We start from the raw sequence: 19,534 nt of genomic DNA, 5'->3' as shown, positions 1-19,534 counted from the left end.
CCGCCCTTATCATTTATGCCTTCAAGATTGGCATCGCTTGCTTTTGTTTTAAATGGCAGATAAAGTTGAGTGACATTTTAATTAATTGTCACTCCGACATGCCGAGCCACTTTTAATATTCTCCTAAAAATCGCAATCGCCCCCGTCTTTTCAGAAATGGTTTGGGATTAAATGGATAATTGATATAGATTCTTCTTTCATTTTTTCCAATTAATTACAATTTGATTTAATTAATGTTTTTAAATGATTTTTTATTATTTTAGTTTGGGAGGGAGGCATTTTTTAAATTCTTATTGACTGTATTACTATTTATATGTTGTCCCCCCTAAAAAAAATGTATCCTTCAATTAATACTCCAATTATATATCAAAGGGGGAAGCAAAACATTGTCCCGTGGGCCGCAATTGGCCCATGGGCCACAAGTTTGAGACAACTGACCACTAGAAATGTAAAATAAACATTTAAGAAGGAAAAAAAAAAAATCTTAATTTGTGCATGAAAGTTTCAACTTATTTGGCTCCATCAATGGGACTGACGCATGAACATATACAGTCAATCCTCCCATTCAAAATGAACTGGACGTCTATTGTTGTCAATAGCAAGCAATGAGTTTAATGCTGTTTTATTTTTTGTCAACATTAATCTTTTTATTTATCCTTAAAAAAATATATTTCAAATACAATAATGGTTACTGTATTTTTCGGACTAAGTCGCAGTTTTTTTTTTTCATAGTTTGGCTGGGGGTGCGACTTTTTCTGTGGAGCGACTTATGTTTGAAATTGTTAACACATTATCATATCATTTCACAAGTTATTTTGGTGTTTTGGAGTGACACTGATGGTTTGGTGAACTTGTTAGCATGTTTTTTTTTTGCTATAGTTATCTGAATAACTCAATAGCTATGTTACGTTAACATACCAGCCACGTTCGATTTCGTTGTTCGTGCACCATGTATCATCATACTGTACACTTATTCAGCACGTTGTTCTCTATTGTATTTTTATTTTAAATTGCCTTTCAAGATGACATAACTGTTCATTGTTTTGGATTTTATCAAGTAAATTTCCCCCCAAAATGCGACTTATACTCCGGTGTGACTTGTATGTTTTTTTCCTCTTCATTGGGCATTTTTGGGCTGGTGCGACTTATACTCAGGTGCGACTTACAGTCCGAAAAATACGGTAATAATAATTTTTTTTTTTAAATGATAGAGGTATAATTTAGAATTTTACGTTTTGGGTCATGTAAGCCACACTTGTAAAAAAAAATCACTTTCCCAATAAAGGTTTAAGAGATCGATATTTCCCTGAATTTTTGGGTACTAGAGCTAAAATGGCATCAGAAGGGAGGATTTTTAACATGCTCTGTATATTTACATACTGTATATACAAAGTATATTTTAGTACATTTACCAGTGTCAACAGGGATAGACGTCCATTTTAATTTCAGGGCTATGAGTTATGACACATGTGGTAGTCTGCAAACTACCACAAAAAAATACTCTGACACTCCCAGTTAAAATGGATTGGACATCAATCCTTGTCCTTTGCAGCCAATGGAAAGTTTAAATGAAAAAGTTTATACGGATACAAATGAGACACCATTATTAAAACATAAGCAAATTTACATTAAATATCTACTTTTCCATCACTGTTACCAATTTCTGCGGGGCCATCAAAAAGAAAAAGTGTCTTGCACTAGTTTTTCCAACTTCCCAATATGAAGAACTGATAATATTTCTCTTGTGAGGCTTTATGAGGTGCCTTGAGGGCAAACCCGAGTAGCAGCAGCAAGAGTTATTAAACATAATTAACTTTAGGGGCCACGTGCACATGTGTCTCCTCGTCATGCAGCCGCTGGTTGGTGTGATTACACAAACAGACGATGATATTAGGAGCATTATTGTTTTATTCCCGACATTTTGGCTCGATGCCACGGCGAGTTTTTGTTACAAAATCTAGTGTGAGAATTGCAGTATATTAAAGGGACGGGGTGATCATTTATGGGGTACTTTTGGGGCTGTCAATTTGGAATGTTGAAAAATGTATTTTTCTACAGGCAACCCGTCGCAGCCCACCTCTTTGCACTACATGAGCCCATACCAGCTGAACGACTACGCTATGGCGCTACGGGCGGTGGGAGAGATCATCCAGGACTACGACAGCGACAAGATGTTCCCGGCGCTCGGCTTCGGAGCCAAGCTGCCGCCTGACGGACGCGTCTCACACGAGTTCGCTCTGGTGAGGACACTCAATCTCATAAAAGTCAAGTTGATTACAACTACTTTATTGATGTGGGACAGATGGAGATTCTCATATTGCTCCGTGAAGGTAATTTTATTGGCTGAATTAGCAACCAAATTCTTAAATGTCACTGGCAGTTTAAGGATGATGTCATTTATGTTAATCAGAAGTCTGAATTTCCATCTCGAATGCAGATAGCATCTGCTCATCTGCTCTTTCTTCCAGATGTTTCTCCAGAGGCGTTAGTGCTAACAGGCGCGTATACGTTCATTTCGCCACTTAAATTATCCTCCTATAGTGGATTTGAATATGTAGTGTCCTTACACGAGAGCAAGGGTATTTGAATCTTTTTTCCAAGGGGCGCTTTCAGAAAATTCAAAGGAGGTAAGGGCCAGCATCAAATCCTTGCACTTTCATTTGTCCAAAGGATGTAAGTGCCAGCTTCAAATCCTTGCTCTTTCATTTGTCAAACAGAGGCTCCGAATTGCATAAAAAAGATGATTACTCAATGCCAGCCTTCCCAGTTGAAATGGATTTGATGTGTATAACTGTCAATGGCAGTAAATGAATTAAAGGCTACAAGCAACAAAATAATCTAGAGGTATAAGGATATATATAATATATTATATTATATACAGTCATGTGAAAAAAATATTCACCCTATTAAGAAATGTTCACGTATCAATGTCTGATATTTTATTTTATTTTTTATTATTTTTTTTAATCTCTGGAAAAGAAAGTGATTTAATGACAAGTAAATAACAAAAATTAACATTGTTTTACTCATTAAACCAAATATTTATCAACAAAAATGCACAATCTAACTGAGGAAAAAGTTAGGACACCCTACCACATAATTGCTAGTTTTACTCCGTTTGGCAGAAATAACTTCAGTGAGACGCTTTTGTAGCCATCTATCAGTCTTTGAGATTGGTCTGAAGAAAGTTTGCCCCACTCCTCAACGCAGAATACTTTTAACAGTGACTGACTGATGATGTGAGAGAAAACACCATGGTAAGAGCAACAGAGCTGTCTGAGGCCTTCAGAAAGAAGACTGTAGACGCTTATGACTCTGGTAAGGGATTTCAAAAGATCTCAAAATTATAAAACCAGCCATTCCACTGTCCAGAAAATAGTCTCCAAATTGAGGACATTCAAAACAACTGGCAACATGCCCAGGTCTAGCCTTCCTAGCAAGTTCACCCCGAGAGCAGACCGCTAGATGCTGAAAGAAGTCTCCAGAAAACCCTAAAATATCATCATGATGCCTACAGCAGGCTCTTGCTACTGTTGATGTGAAAGTGCATGCCTCTACAATCTGAAAGAGACTTCACAAGTTTAACCTTCCTGGGTGGTGTGCAAGGAGGAAACCTTTGCTCTCCAAGAAGAACATGAAGGCCAGACTGAGGTTTGCCAAAGTGAATGTAGACAAAGACCAGGACTTCTGGAATAATATTCTTTGGACAGATTAATCTAAAATTGAATTATTTGGACACGAGAACAGAGGACATGTTTGATGTAAACCCAACACAGCATTCCAGGAAAAGAACCTCATACCAACTGTGAAGCATGGAGGTAGAAGTGTCATGGTTTGGGGACGCTTTGCTTCAGCAGGACCTGGCCAGCTTACCATCATAGAATCCACCGTTAATTTGTACTTGTATCAGAGCGTGCTTGAGGAACATGTGAGATCATCTGTGAAAAACTGGACTCTCCAACATGACAATGACCCAAAACATACCAGTAAATCCACCAAGGACTGGCTAAAAAAGAAGGGAGCCCTGCAATGGCAGAGTCAAAGCCCAGATCTTAATCCCATTGAGATGCTGTGTGGTGACTTGAAACGGGCTTTACATGCAAGAAACCCCTCAAACATCTCACAACTGAAAGTATTCTGAGTTGAGGAGTAGGGCAAACTGTCTTCAGACCGATGTCAAAGACTGGTAGATGGCTACAAAAAGCGTCTCACTAAAGTAATTTCAGACAAAGGGTGTAACACTAGCTATTAGGTGGTAGGGTGTCCTAACTTTTTCCTCAGTTAGAATATGCATTTTTGTTTATATATTTGGTTTAATGAGCAAAACAATGTTAATTTTTGTTGTTTACCTGAAATTAAATCATTTTCTTTTCCAGAGATCAAGAAAAACCGGATCAGACATTGATATGTGAACATTTCTTAATAAAGAACTGAATATTTCATGGGGTGTCCTAATTTTTTCACATGACTGTATGTGTGTATATATATATATATACAGTACTGTGCAAAAGTTTTAGGCAGGTGTGAAAAAATGCTGTAAATTAAGAATGCTTTCAAAAATGGAAGTGTTAATAGTTTATTTTCATCAATTAACAAAATGCAGTGAATGAACAGAAGAGAAATCTAAATTAAATGAATATTTGGTGTGACCACGCTTTGCCTTCAAAACAGCATCAATTCTTCTAGGTACACTTGCACACAGTTTTTGAAGGAACTCGGCTGGTACAGTAGGTTGTTCCAAACATCTTGGAGAACTAACCACAGATCTTCTGTGGATGTAGGCTTCCTCAAATCCTTCTGTCTCTTCATGAAATCCCAGACAGACTCGATGATGTTGAGATCAGGGCTCTGTGGGGGCTAGACCATCACTTCCAGGATTTGTTGTTCTTCTTTACGCTGAAGATAGTTCTTAATGACATTGGCTGTATGTTTGGGGTCGTTGTCATGCTGCAGAATAAATTTGGGGCCAATCATACGCCTCCCTGATGGTATTGCATGTTGGATAAGTATCTGCCTGTATTTCTCAGCATTGAGGACACCATTAATCCCGACCAAATCTCCAACTCCATTTGCAGAAATGCAGCCCCAAACTTGCAAGGAACCTCCACCATGCTTCACTGTTGCCTGCAGACACTCATTATTGTACCGCCCTCCAGCCCTTCGGCGAACAAACTGTCTTCTGCTACAGCCAAATATTTCAAATTTTGACTCATAAGTCCAGAGCACCTGCTGCCATTTTTCTGCACCCCAGTTCCTATGTTTTCGTGTATAGTCGAGTCGCTTGGCCTTGTTTCCATGTCGGAGGTATGGCTTTTTGGCTGCAACTCTTCCCTGAAGACCACTTCTGGCCAGACTTCTCCGGGCAGTTGATGGGTGTACCTGGGTCCCACTGGTTTCTGCCAGTTCTGAGGCGATGGCACTGCTGGTCAACTTCCGATTTCGAAGGCAAATAAGCTTGAGGTGTTTTTCATCTGCTGCACTAAGTTTCCTTGGCCGACCACTGCGTCTACGATCCTCAACGTTGCCCGTTTCTTTGTGCTTCTTCAAAAGAGCTTGAACAGCACATCTTGAAATCCCAGTCTGCTTTGAAATCTTTGTCTAGTAGAGACCTTGCTGATGCAGTATAACTAACTTGTGTCTTGTTGCTGGACTCAGTCTTGTCCTCAGTCACCTGACTAATCCTACAAAATCCCTGACTCTTTGCAAGTGTACCTATAAGAATTGATGCTGGTTTGAAGGCAAAGGGTGGTAACTCCAAATATTGATTTGATTTAGATTTTTCTTTTGTTCACTCACTTTGCATTTTGTAAATTGATAAAAATAAACAATCATTGTTTATATTTTTGAAAGCATTCTTAGTTTACATCATTTTGTCACACCTGCCAAAAACTTTTGCACAGTGCTGTGTATATATACTGTATATATATATATATATATATAAGTATTTGATACACTTACAATGGGAAAACCCATTGGCAGCATCAAATACTTGTTCTCCCCACAGTATATATATATATATATAGGCCTCTGGTAGACCCGAGCTTGAAAGGAGAGACCATACCGCCCGGGTGGCCGAGACGACAATTTATATTATTCATTTTCCATGCTGCCTTTCCTCACAAGGGTCGCGGAGCTGCAGGAGCCTATCCCAGCTTACTACGGATATATACTGTATATCTGTCAAACCATTAAAATTTTTAATCGTGTTAATTACAGCTTAAAAATTAATTGATCGTAATTCATAGCAATTCAAACCATCTATGCAATATGCCATATTTTTCTGTAAATTATTGTTGGAATGCAAAGATAAGACACAAGACGGATATATACATTCAACATACGGTACATAAGTACTGTATTAGTTTATTATAACAATAAATCAACAAGATGGCATTAACATTATTAACATTGTGTTAAAGCGATCCATGGATAGAAAGACTTGTAGTTCTTAAAAGATAAATGTGAGTACAAGTTATAGAAATTTTCTATTAAAACCCCTCTTAATGTTTTAGTTTTATTAAAATTTGTAAAATTTTCAATCAAAAAATTAACTAATAGCTCCCCATTGTTGATGTCAATAATTACACCATGGTCACTTATGGTGCTGAAAGCCATAAAATCAGTTGGACCCAAGCACCAGCAGAGGGCGCCAAACACCCAAAAAAAAAGTAACAAGCAGACATTACACTCTGCTGTCATTTTAATCTGTTTGAGTGGGGCATGTGCGTTAATTGCGTCAAATATTTTAACGTGATTAATTTTAAAAAATTAATTACCGCCCGTTAACGTGATAATTTTGACAGCCCTAATATTTATTTATTTATTTATTTATTTACACTACTGAAACAAGCTTTACATAACAAAGAGGAAATTTCCAGCGACCGCAAAAGAAGTTTAAAAAAAAAATAGAACTAAAATTGCTTAATGTACCACATTGCTTTTTTTTTAAATTTAGGTTTGTTTATGTGAAACAAAACATAGAAATTCTACACAGTTTCTGTATTGAATTCAATATGCCGTCAGGTTTTGACCCTAAGCTAATGGAGAGGCACTGTCTATGTGACTAGCTCCATCTAGTGGTAAAGCTGAGAAGTGCAAGAGAATGTAGGCTGAATTTAAGCTTCTTGTGCGGGCTATATTCAACGATACTTTTACAATTTTCTTTGGGCCAGTGAGAACAGAGCAGTGGGGTAGTTGCACACTTCTAATGTGGAGTTTTGAAAGCTTCTCACATATGGAGTGCTTAACTCAGTGGCTGCGATTGATGGCGACAGAAGTCCAAACCATTTTAACTGGGAGGGTTGGCAAAGGATATTTACCGCGAGCTTCTCCAGTTCACATGGATTGGACATCTGTCACTGTCAAAACCACCGAATATATATTGTAATACAGCACGGTTAGCTGAAGAGTTGCCACTTTATTTCATCATTACTTTTGTGTGTGTGCTTGCACGTGCAGAATGGCAACCCGCAGAATCCGTATTGTAGCGGCATCGAGGGCGTGATGGAGGCTTATTATCAGAGTCTCAAGTCAGTGCGTCTCTACGGGCCCACCCACTTCTCCCCGGTCATCAACCACGTGGCCAGGTACTAATTAGGCTTTCAGGTTTTATCACCAATCATCAAACTTCATCGCCATGCTCCACCCACACACATTGATGAAATTTCAAAAGTTTGCAATTTAGTTTGGCTCATCTGTTTTGTTGGTATACATTGTGTACGGTCACTTTCAAGATGCATCACGTGTAATGTGGGCGGAGCTCGATTAAAAAGAAATCCCTTTGTCTTGGTTGAGACAGTTTGTTGAAAGGCTGTGATCAGAGTGCAACTGTAGAGTGAATAATAAAGAAGAGGTTGCAGTTTGGTTTGGCTTAGTTTGGTCGCAATTTAGCAAAATACCTAGGACAAGTCAACATTTTGGAAATTCATTATTTCTAGTTTTGTTAATAACGGCTTTATTTTTGTCTGTAGTGAGTAATCTAATTCATTACTATTCCCATTTTTGCAACGCCGTTACCGAGGATGTGAAGACGTGTGTTACTACAATTTGGTTTAACGATGCAACTAGCGTCACGCGAGAGATGTCGGAGAGACACGGAGAGAGCAGAGCGGGAGGGGGGGTAAGGGGGTTGTGATGCCGTTGCAAACGCGATGATAGGTGACTCAGAGCGTTAGCATAGCACTTGCGGTCTCGCTAGCATTAGCATTTAGCGTGGCGAGCTTGAGTGTCCGCTTAAACTCTTGTGCAACTTTTTTTTTTTTTTTTTTACATACAGTTCGTGGCGTTCAGGTGGGTACAATTAACTGAAAATAATGGACTGTTTTCCTGTTGAGTAAGCATTATCATCACCAAGTGGGCGTTGTCCTTGTAGATGCTAAAATATAATAATTGTTTTTGTTTTTTATTACTAAAAATAGTCATTTGCCCTAAACTTATAATAAAACAAGAGTAAAGATAGAAAGGGAAGAGACTCAGAGCCTTACCTGCATATTGAAAAATATATCTACGCATATTAGGGGTTTAAGGGTACACACAAATCACAGTTCAGTACATACTTCGGTACTTGGGTCACGGTTTGGTGCGGGTTCAGAACTACAGGAAAAAACAAAAAGGCTTTTTTTCTCACAGCATTTGAAAGTTAAAATTTGCATACCATTACACTCTTATATTGGTGAAATTAAACAAAAAAAAATTAAAAAAGTGTGACCTGTGTTTCTTTTTGGAATGAAAAAGACCGTTCAATTCAATCAGTTAATATAAACATATTAATATGAAAGATATTATAGAATGGATCATGTTATAACGTGTAGAACATGAAAAGTAACGTCAGTTACTTTGCTGAGTAGCTTATTACTCTTACGTTGAGGTAACTGAGTGACTGACTCAATTACTTTTTGTGAGAAGTAATTTGTAACTGTAACTAATTACTTTTTTAAAGTAAGATTAACAACATTGATTATTTTTACTGATTTGGGAAAGACAAAACAAGCCTATTCCTGTTTTTCGTTATATGGTGTCAAACAAAAAACGGGGAATAAATCCTTCTATTTACCGATTCGTAATTGAGAAACAAATGAACGTTAAACCAATGCCCCGTTATTTAACACAAGTGGGGAAAGAAAATATGAGCATTATTTGTTCTCCCCAAGTTTGCTTTGCCGTAATCCAGAGGACCTTCTTTTGTTGTGTCTTATTCTGCGCCTGCAAGCTGTAGTATTAGCTAGTGCTATTTCAAATCCTCGCATTAACACACCTGAGAAATTCATCTGACCTTCTCCATCGTCATGCCATCTTTTCGGAAAAGTAAACATTTACCACCACGAAACGGTACGTACGACTCCATTCTGGCACACCGATTAATGGCGATGTAGGCAGGAATGCAATAAAAAAATGGCACTAACTAATAAAAGGCTAAAGCCTGAGTTATGCTTCTGCGTTGCGGTGACGGCGTAGACCCTACGGTGTCAATGAGCATTCGATAGTTCTGCTGCAAGGGAACGAGTTCCTCTGTAATTCACCGCCAAGCCACTAGAGGAGCATGGCGTTGTGTTTGTACAGTGTGGGTGACTCTTGAGGACTTCCTCTAGTTTTCTTCTGGCTACACTAGAATGCCAAAGGAGATGGAACGCTTGAATGTGGATCTTCACCTCATCAACATTGAACAGCAAATGTTGATCATACAAATGTTGAGGCGCAGTAGATGGTTGCGGAGGCGGTCTGTCCGACTATTGATGCCGCACAGAGACATGGCAGTTACATTACGAATTCTAGCATCGAGTGGAAGTTAGCAAGCTGCCTTGTCCAGCGTTTTGTCCGATGACTTTGCCATGTCCCACAACCAGCCAGTGGGAAGCCATAGCAGATTTTTGGCGGCTATGTTCCCAAACTGAATTGGCAACCTTGATGTTAAACACGTTATCATAAAGCACCGAGGCACTCTCAATCAGTGATGATGTATCAAGTGTGTGAACTGTCTGTTGTTGAAAATTAAATATCAAAACAACTCTTTTGACACCAAACCTGTGCTTTATTCTTCTTAAACTTGAAGTGTAAAATGTAATAAGTCACAGACTCACAGCGGACATATGTACACAATAAATGATAAAGTGCACCAAGCAAAAATACGATATAAAGTGATAAAATGCTAGGAGTTTTTGGCCGACTGTGTCACCGCTTCATGTGGCCATTCGCTTCCGAACACACACATACTTCTCTCGGAGGTTCTTCCATTTTTGATGCATTCGCTGACCTCCAGGCCCGTATTTTCAGCAATCTCCTTCCACGAAATGCTTGCCATTTGGCAATCTTTATAATGTCTTGACGAGACATTGTAGAGGTTGTCGTTCTTGCGGATCTCTTCGGTGATACTCTCGTCTGCTTGGTCTATTTTTGCGTGTAGCACAATAATTGAAAATGGCGGTGATTCCGCGCTGAACTGGAAACAACAGTCTGAGCGGACCAACCACAGTCCATTTGCGTCACCACGTGTTAACGTGACGCCGAGTCAGGATTCTGTGGAAGTACTCGTCAGGCTACGACGGGGGGACGTAAATCGGGTCTGCCTTGATGGCGTAGGTCTGCCGCAGAAGCATAACTAAGGGTGACCAATGATGCTGCAGAAAAAGAAGCCGGAGGACTGCAGCAAGAACTTGGGAAAAACAAAAATAAATTAAGGCCGTTTTTCTTTTCTTGTGTTAAATAAACTTATTGATACGAGGTGCGGATGTTCACGGACCCAGTTGCAAAAAAAACGATCTTAAGTTATGGTGGGAAATATCTTTTATGATTCTGGTATCCACGGTAACAGTTCGTTTTGAATTCTTGGCCAGGTGGGCTGCCGACATTGCCACCGACCCATGACACCCGTGGTATGGGCTGTTCCCCGCCCATACCAGTGGTGATGGCGCATTGAGGACAGTCCGTCCCAATAGGCGCCCGCGAGGGGGGCCCCGTCAAGAAGGAACAATCGTTCTGATTGGTTGGTTAAAATTGACTTTTGTCTCTTAAAAAGCAACAAGGGTTAGAAACTCGTGCACTTGTAATTGGTCATTTTTTACCCGTAGCAAAGAACAAACACCCGTAGAACAAAAAAATAAAAATCACTTGCAAACAGAAAACAACAACTTGTCAAACAATTTATTACATTGTCTTTTTTTCATGTTTTTTTTAACAACGCAAATTTTGGGAATACAAGTTGTTTTTACAAGTTAAAATTTGTCATTTTACAGGGAAAATTTTCATTTGACGACTTCACTTCTTTTGGCACTATTCCATCCCCACAACAGGTGAAATCAATGGGTAATCTTGTGGACAAGACACACTCGGGCACAGAACCAATTAAAAGCATGACAATATTATTATTATAATTCCGATTTGCATTCATAATTAATTTGTTTTGCTATGTGTAATTGCTATTTGTAATTGTACCTGCAGTACTTATTAAGGATTTGGGATTGTGTAACGGATGAAATGAATTATAATGTATTCTCATGGTAAAATCCCGCTCGACATAAAACCATTTCGACATTATCCCAAGTCCTGGACCGATTTAAATTGTAGAGCTAACACTGTATTTTTTTTGTTTGAGGTGCACAACTGACTTATCATGAAAATTTGCCACCAGTCTACGCACATCAAATATTTCCCGATTCAGCGGTGCCATTCTGCCATGATTTAAATATTATAGGCAAGTTATAAAATCTCAAATTGGTCTTTGAAGGACCACTGGCAATAGCGAAAATGACCCTGAAGTGGCAAATGGCAGACTACTCTTTTCCTGGTATGGCCTCTTTGACATTTATGTTTACTACTGTACTTGAATATGGTATTCACAACAGAACTTCAAACCAAAAGAGCAGAGTTTTCAAGCAACTTTTTTTTTTTTTTTTTAATGGACTCAATAAAGATGTCTCGCAAATTGGTTTTAATGGCTGAACGTCTGCTTTTACCATCTTTTCCTTCCATTGCCTCCATCGCAGGTACGCATCGGCAGTGACGGACGGCTCTCAATACTTCATCCTGCTCATCATCTCAGACGGCGTCATCACTGACATGGCTCAGACCAAAGAGTCTATCGTCAATGTAAGCACTTTTGTTATTATGCTGTCTGCTACTGTACACTTGTGAAAAGGTTTAATAAGCTAAATTGCTATGTTTATGACTGGTAACTCGTCGCGGGTTTTCCCATCTGCTTTTTTGACACAAAAACTATCAGTATTAAAATGAGAAAAGTTAGCCGACAAAGAAAAAGCAGATTGATTTTGGATTTTTTTTTTTCACAATGGTGCTTCCTTTTTCTCCTGGGCTCAGCCAGTAATTAGCGGCACTATTTCACTGACAGCCTGCAGCGCCAAAGATAGCAAACAGTGCCAAATCCCTCACTTGCCTTTGATGCCTTCTTTCTCCTCTCACCCTCACAGGCCGCCTCTCTGCCCATGTCAATTATAATTGTCGGGGTCGGACCAGCGGAATTTGATGGTAAGCGGTGTGCAGATTGTGCCCTTGTGTGTGTGTGTGTTAGGCGTTAATCCTCCATTCCACACTTGCTATCTCCACTCCCACATGGCACAAGGCTTCTCTCCATGCCCTCTTCCCGATAATTGTTGCTCTTCTGGCACGCTATTGCTGAGGGGAAAATTCCCCATTGTCATACTGGAAGACGAGTGCCTATTTCCCACGTAACGTCGCAGTACATTCAACATTCAACCAGTAGAATATTTATTTATAGAAAGCAGAATATGTATTACCAATTTCACACAATTTTGGGATATTTTACATCTATCATAATCCAAATGCAATATACAAAAACCCTAACACTTTGAAAACATAACTCGTGCTAACTTAAAATTTTAAGTAAATATACAGTAACTGAAATTCTTAAGTTCTTATAAATAACCTTTGTCTAGTATTCCTAACTTATTTCATCAAGTTAATATTGTGAACTTCAATAAATGAGTTGAGGGCCATACTTACAGTTCTGAGTACACTGAACTTGAAATGATAAGATGCGTGAACTTGGCCTTTGTCTTACTCCCGATGGCTTCAAAAACGGAACCCTCGTAACGAGGCACTCAGCCAGAGTGCTTAGCTCAGTTGTCTATGCGCCTCCGCTGCAATTGTGGTGACCCATGTTTGATTCCCACTTGAAGAAATGTATATATTTACCTAAACTGAACTCCAGTTCAGGTAAAATCGGTTGTCTTGAAATTTCAGTCGGAAAAAGGGTGGCGTGCCCTCTCCAGGTCGGGAATGAGATCCTGCCCCAAGTGGAGGAATGCAAGTATGGAGGGAGTGAGAGATCGACAGGCGGATCGGTGCAGCTGGTCTGTAGTGGTGAAGAAGGACCTGAGCCAGAATGCGAAGCTCTCGATTTACCAGTCAATCTCCGTTCCTACCCTCACCTACAGTGGGGCAAATAAGTATTTAGTCAGCCACCAATAGTGCAAGTTCTCCTACTTGAAAAGATTAGAGAGGCCTGTATTTGTCAACATGGGTAAACCTCAACCATGAGCGACAGAATGTGAAAAAAAAAAACAACAGAAAATCACATTGTTTGATTTTTAAAGAATTTATTTCCAAATTAGAATTGAAAATAAATATTTGGTCACCGACAAACAAGCAAGATTTCTGGCTGTCAAAGAGGTCTAACTTCTTCTAACAAGGTCTAACGAGGCTCCACTCGTTACATGTATTAATGGCACCTGTTTTAACTCATTATCAGTATAAAAGACACCTGTCCCCAACCTCAGTCAGTCACACTCCAAACTCCACTATGGCCAAGACCAAAGAGCTGTTGAAGGACACCAGAGACAAAAATGTAGACCTGCACCAGGCTGGGAAGACTTAATCTGCAATAGGTAAAATGCTTGGTGCAAAGAAATCAACTGTGGGAGCAATTATTAGAAAATGGAAGACATACAAGACCACTGATGATCTCCCTTTATCTGGGATCCATGCAAGATCTCACCCCGTGCCGTCAAAATGATAACAAGAACGGTGAGCAAAAATCCCAGAACCACACGGGGGGGACCTAGTGAATGACCTACAGAGAGCTGGGACCACAGTAACAAAGGCCTCTATCAGTAACACAATGCGCCGCCAGGGACTCAAATCCTGCACTGCCAGACGTGTCCCCGTGCTGAAGCCAGTACACGTCCAGGCCCGTCTGCGGTTCGCTAGAGAGCATTTGGATGATCCAGAAGAGGACTTGGAGAATGTGATATGGTCAGATGAAACCAAAATAGAACTTTTTGGTAGAAACACAGGTTCTCGTTTTTGGAGGAGAAAGAATACTGATTTGCATCTGAAGAACACCATACCCACTGTGAAGCATGGGGGTGGAAACATCATGCTTTGGGGCTGTTTTTCTGCAAAGGGACCAGGACAACTGATCTATGTAAAGGAAAGAATGAATGGGGCCATGTATCGAGAGATTTTGAGTGAAAATCTCCTTCCATCAGCAAGGGCATTGAAGATGAGACGTGGCTGGGTCTTTCAGCATGACAATGATCCCAAACACACAACCAGGCCAACAAAGCAGTGGCTTCTTAAGAAGCATTTCAAAGTCCTGGAGTGGCCTAGCCAGTCTCCAGATCTCAACCCCTTAGAAAATCTGTGGAGGGAGTTGAAAGTCCGTGTTGCCCAACGACAGCCCCAAAACATCACTGCTCTAGAGGAGATCTGCATGGAGGAATGGGCCAAAATACCAGCAACAGTGTGTGAAAAGCTTGTGAAGAGTTACAGAAAACGTTTGGCCTCCGTTATTGCCAACAAAGGGTACATAACAAAGTATTGAGATGGAGTTTTGGTATTGACCAAATACTTATTTTCCACCATGACACGCTGGAGAGACTATGTCTATGGCTTGGGATCCTGCCGGAGGAGCTGGTTGAAGTGACTGGGCAGAGGGAAGTCTGGGTTTCCCTGCTAAAGCTGCTACACCCGCGACCCTACCCCTGATTAAGCGTTCGATGATGGATGGATGGATGGATGGAAATTTCAAGTTTTGACTACTTTTTTTGACAGTCTAATTTATAAGAGCAAATGTACTTGTCATAAGACCAAATAAAAAATTTTAAAAAAAAACAATTTACCCCCAAACTGACAATTTTTATTTTGCCTTGTACAGTAACCCTAAAAAGCATTTAAATCCTCCGTACTAATTCAAAATCCTTTAAATAATTCTGTAATATCATTTTTTAACCAATCATTTAAAAAAAGATATATACATGTAGTCCCCAGGTTACGACATACCAGACTTGCGTGATTTCGACTTTAACGACTACGGAGTCTCGTCTGCCATTCAGTTTTCCAATTGTTTTTTGTTGTTTTTTTTGTCGCAGAAATAGTACCTAGTTCTTACCATGTCAGGATCCCTTTCTCACCCAGCAGTGTCTCCGCCGTCCTGCAATTCCTGACAGCGTCTTGTCCCACTTCCTTGTTCTCATGCTGCTGCTGCTTCTCCCCCGGCGCCGATTCCTCTTGCAACTCCCGATCTGGTTTTTTGAGTTCGGACAGCGGGCTCATGTTAAGAGAGGCAATGCTGGCAACCTGAGAAGCCATGATATCTCCCCTTGCTCGCCTCTGTCCTTCTTTCCACAGCGCCCTTTTTTTTCTCAGCAAGGCAACTCGATCGCGAGTAAAGCTCGAATATTTTTTTAAGCCGAAATAGTCTTAAATATAACGACATTTAACATGACTTACCTCACAGTATCTTATTTTTTTACTTTATCTTATCAATGGGACATATAATACATGTGTTTGGACAGTTATTTTGAAGTTTACGGGGTAATTCGGGGTACTTAAATGGTTAATTCCGATCTATGCGGACATTCGAGTTACGCCGCCAGCCTTGGAAGGGAACTCATTTATAACCCGGGGACTGCCTTTACTCCTTCTCCGACTAATGCCGGACTGGCAGAAGCAGACATATTCTTGTGAATTATAGTGATGTGATGGGCAGAGGTAAGTATACTGAAAAACATTGATGGAGATAGAAGTCCTTTCTATTTGAAGTGGGAGGGTCGGAAGGAAGTGACTGATTATGTTTCAGTGTCAGTGATGGCGATAAATGTCCAATACAGTTGAAATGGGAGGGGCTGGCAATGAATAATAACTGTGATGATAAATGGCAGTGAACCCGTTAATCATGTGCTTTTGTAATGCGAATGGAGCAAATGAAATATTATATGACGTGTCCTTCGATGTGATTTTTCTCACCTAGAAATGATTGAATTAGATGGCGATGAGGAGCGGATCTCTTCACAAGGACGTTTCGCCGAACGGGACATTGTTCAGGTATGAAATATTCCCAGGCTCTTGTTTAGGACTCAGCAGAAAAACTTCACAGAGATAAAAACACAATCGTTCACTCTTCCAGTTTGTCAGGGAAATTCAACTTTGAACTCCAAGACAAGTGTTACCTCGATAGCTCGATTTAGAGAAATGAATATGACCCCAACCATGGATTGCTTTTCTTCGACGACTTTATGTACAAGAGCTCTCGGGTACAGACGCGGAGCCACGCATAAGGCGCCTCGCCGCATGTGGACAAAAGAGAAATGCAGGGGATGCCTCTATTTATGGGTTAACATTATAGAAACAAAACCGAAACTTACTTAAGAAACGAAACTCATCATCTCACAAACCTGGGTATTTTTCCATACAAAAACATCTTTGAGCTGAGACCTTAAACACCGGTCCCGGCTAAAACGAAGATAAGAAACCACAGTCCTCCCTTGTATTCATTCAGGGCATATTGAAAAACACAGGAACATAACAGTCCATATTTGGGCATATGGTGATACAGTCTGCAGTAGTCAAGGCCATGAGAAGGCACACTCAACAGATTATTGCTACAATGTTCTCATACAAGCATAGCAAAAGCATACAAAATATAATGTATAATGGTTGTGTTTTAAGCATGAATAAAATTCTCTCGCACAGTTCAAATAGATTTTACATGTTTTTGTTCACACGGTCTTTCAGTTTGTTCCGTTCCGGGACTACATCGACCGCAGGGGCAATCACATCCTCAGCATGGCCCGGCTGGCTAAGGAAGTGCTGGCAGAAATTCCCGACCAGTTTCTTTCTTATATGAGGACGCGGGGGATTAAACCCGGTCCGCTGCCACCCCCTTACACACCATGCCCCCCGCCGGCCCTCCACCCTCTTCTCACCAGACGGGTAAGCCGGATCTAAGCTTCCGAGGCCTCGTCGTCTTCTTCTTCTTCCAAATCTTCACTGGAAGCTTTTAATCTGGCGGATGACCGCCGTTGTCGGAATGCCGTGCAGGTGGATGCTTCCGGAACTGACAGTGGGAATTGTCACTGGTTTAAGGGCGTGAGCTCAAAAGCTGTGAACTGTGAAAGAAAGGGACTGTATTTGGGATCCCACTTCTGTCACCAAATTGTGTCTCTCCATATTTAAATGTTTACAAGTTGAGACCTGGAAAAGGAGGAAACTACCAATCAATGTGAGGATGCAGTATGTGACTTTTTTCATATTTGATATTAAATGGAGCATGTACTAGTTAAAAGAAGCATGCACTGTCATCCTGCACTCAGGGCTTTGTCCCGCCACATCGACTTGAACCAGCCTTACATTTTGGCAGCGTTCTTCCACAAGGCATTTTAGAACCATGGCTAGGCAGTAATTCACACCCTTGACTTCATAAAAGGACTGCAGCATGTCATCAAAATTTTGGTTTGCATAACATTTGTCTTCCTACCTCTTAGTGTGTTGCCAAAGTATGTAAACCTGACTTTTTTTTCAGTCCTTTGAATTTTGGCGGCTTGATTTTTAACACATTGGTTGCTCCCCCCTCCCCAAAAAAACAACAACTAGGAAGTGAAGCCAGTAGTGAGACTCCTAAAGTTGTAGTAGCATTTAGAAATATTCCTTTCTTGAGAAAAACAAGAACTCCATTGATGAAGATGGATGATGATGATCCATTCTGACTGGGAGGGGGTGACAAAAAATGTATTACTCTCAACCCTCCCAGTCAAAATGGAACCCACATCTTGCAATGTCAATAGCAGCCAGTAAGTTAATGAGACCCATCGTAACAGTTTATGCCTATTGGAACTACCAACATCCATAAAAATTTATGATTCCATTCATAAATGACAGTATACATCTTACTCAGAGGTACCGCCAGACGCTAGTAATTGTCAGTGACGTCATAACGGTTGTTACTCTGGTGAGTTGTGACAACCTTTGGAACTGACTGTCGATGATAACTGAATATAATTTATGTCTCACAATATAGTACCTTTAGTAAGTGACGAAACCCATTTTAAGTGATTCGCACAAAGATTCTCTGTGAGTTTTCATCACATCACGACAAGTATTAGGTTTACAAAAAGTTCTACATATTACGGCTGTAGCGAGTGATGCACTGTTCTGAATTGAAACAGATCAAATACCCTTGTTTCGAATTGAATTGTGGCAGACTTTGATATCGGCAAATATCGTCGTCACTGCCCATAGAATCAATGTTTTATTGTGTCATCATTAAATTGGTGAGTTTACGATATATCAATCATTGCTCGGTTAAGCAAAGATCCTGTCAATTTTATCAAAAATACCAATCAACATCGTCATCTTATAGCCATGCCATTTTATTAAAAAGAATGGTTTTCATTCAAATGTCTGAAATGTTTCTGCTGCAAGATTGTCACCAACATCAAAATAATCAAATTTAAACATCAGAAAATCAAATGTATGGCTTAAAGTGAAACATGACTGATTTTGTTAAATGTGATATCAATAAGCGGAAAACAGACAAGACTGAAAACGCAGTTTCTGCTCTTGCACTCCTCTTTAAAAGAAACTGCAGTATTTTAAGCCAAAACAACTGTTGTGTTTGAAAGAACAATATGTCTATATGCTGCCATAGCAGATTCATAGCTCAATAAGCCGCCGAACTATTTTTGATTTGTCCGTTTTACTCTGAAAACCCCCGTTTACAGACGTTGCGCAACCGCTTTTGTTTCAACCTAGCCATAAAAAGAAGGTAAGTAGTTAAATTTATTATTCAATATGTCTTTTTTAGCTTAGAATCATTAATTGATGTCTAATATTTACTTTGAAAAAAAAAAAAAAAAAAAAAAAAAAACAACTCTAAAAAATGATTCCATCGCATATTTTAAACTTTTAAACAAATTACGTCACAATGAAAAATTTGGCGTCTGTAAAAAAGTCACGGCTATCTACCTCATAACTATCGCTTACCGGTAATTGTATGTTTTTTGTTATTGTCGCATTTTCCCCGATATGTTAGATGATGAATAATCGATCCAAACAAAAAAAATAATTGAAAAATAATGTTTAAAAGGCTAATTATATGAAAAAGAAAATCTCAACCACTCCTTGTTGCCTGCGATTTCTGCATCGCGACCTTTGTTATATCACCATGTTTCACCCATAAAATCTAAAAAAAAAATCTGGCTGTGGCCATTCACAGCTGTGTCTTGACACTCGACGATACACGCTACATGGAGTTTTGGGATCGAAACAAGATAAGTACGCTATA

At 39.8% G+C, this 19,534-nt stretch overlaps 1 protein-coding gene across 1 annotated transcript in view; it reads left to right on the top strand.

Annotated features, from left to right (window-relative positions):
- Window positions 1-19,120, top strand: part of LOC130916006 (copine-8-like) — a 112,989-nt gene extending 93,869 nt beyond the window's left edge. The window contains exons 18-23 of the mRNA XM_057836332.1: window positions 2,059-2,240; window positions 7,459-7,586; window positions 11,979-12,081; window positions 12,420-12,477; window positions 16,223-16,296; window positions 16,987-19,120. Coding sequence (XP_057692315.1) covers window positions 2,059-2,240; window positions 7,459-7,586; window positions 11,979-12,081; window positions 12,420-12,477; window positions 16,223-16,296; window positions 16,987-17,199 — 758 coding nt within the window. The 3' untranslated portion in view covers window positions 17,200-19,120. The remainder of the gene's footprint in view (window positions 1-2,058; window positions 2,241-7,458; window positions 7,587-11,978; window positions 12,082-12,419; window positions 12,478-16,222; window positions 16,297-16,986) is intronic.
- The last annotated feature ends 414 nt before the right edge of the window (window positions 19,121-19,534 follow it).

This window comes from Corythoichthys intestinalis, chromosome 5 (genome assembly GCF_030265065.1).
Source record: "Corythoichthys intestinalis isolate RoL2023-P3 chromosome 5, ASM3026506v1, whole genome shotgun sequence".
NCBI lineage: Eukaryota > Metazoa > Chordata > Actinopteri > Syngnathiformes > Syngnathidae > Corythoichthys > Corythoichthys intestinalis.
The sequence above is the reverse complement of the archived record's forward strand: the minus strand, read 5'-3'. Positions and strand labels throughout refer to the sequence as shown.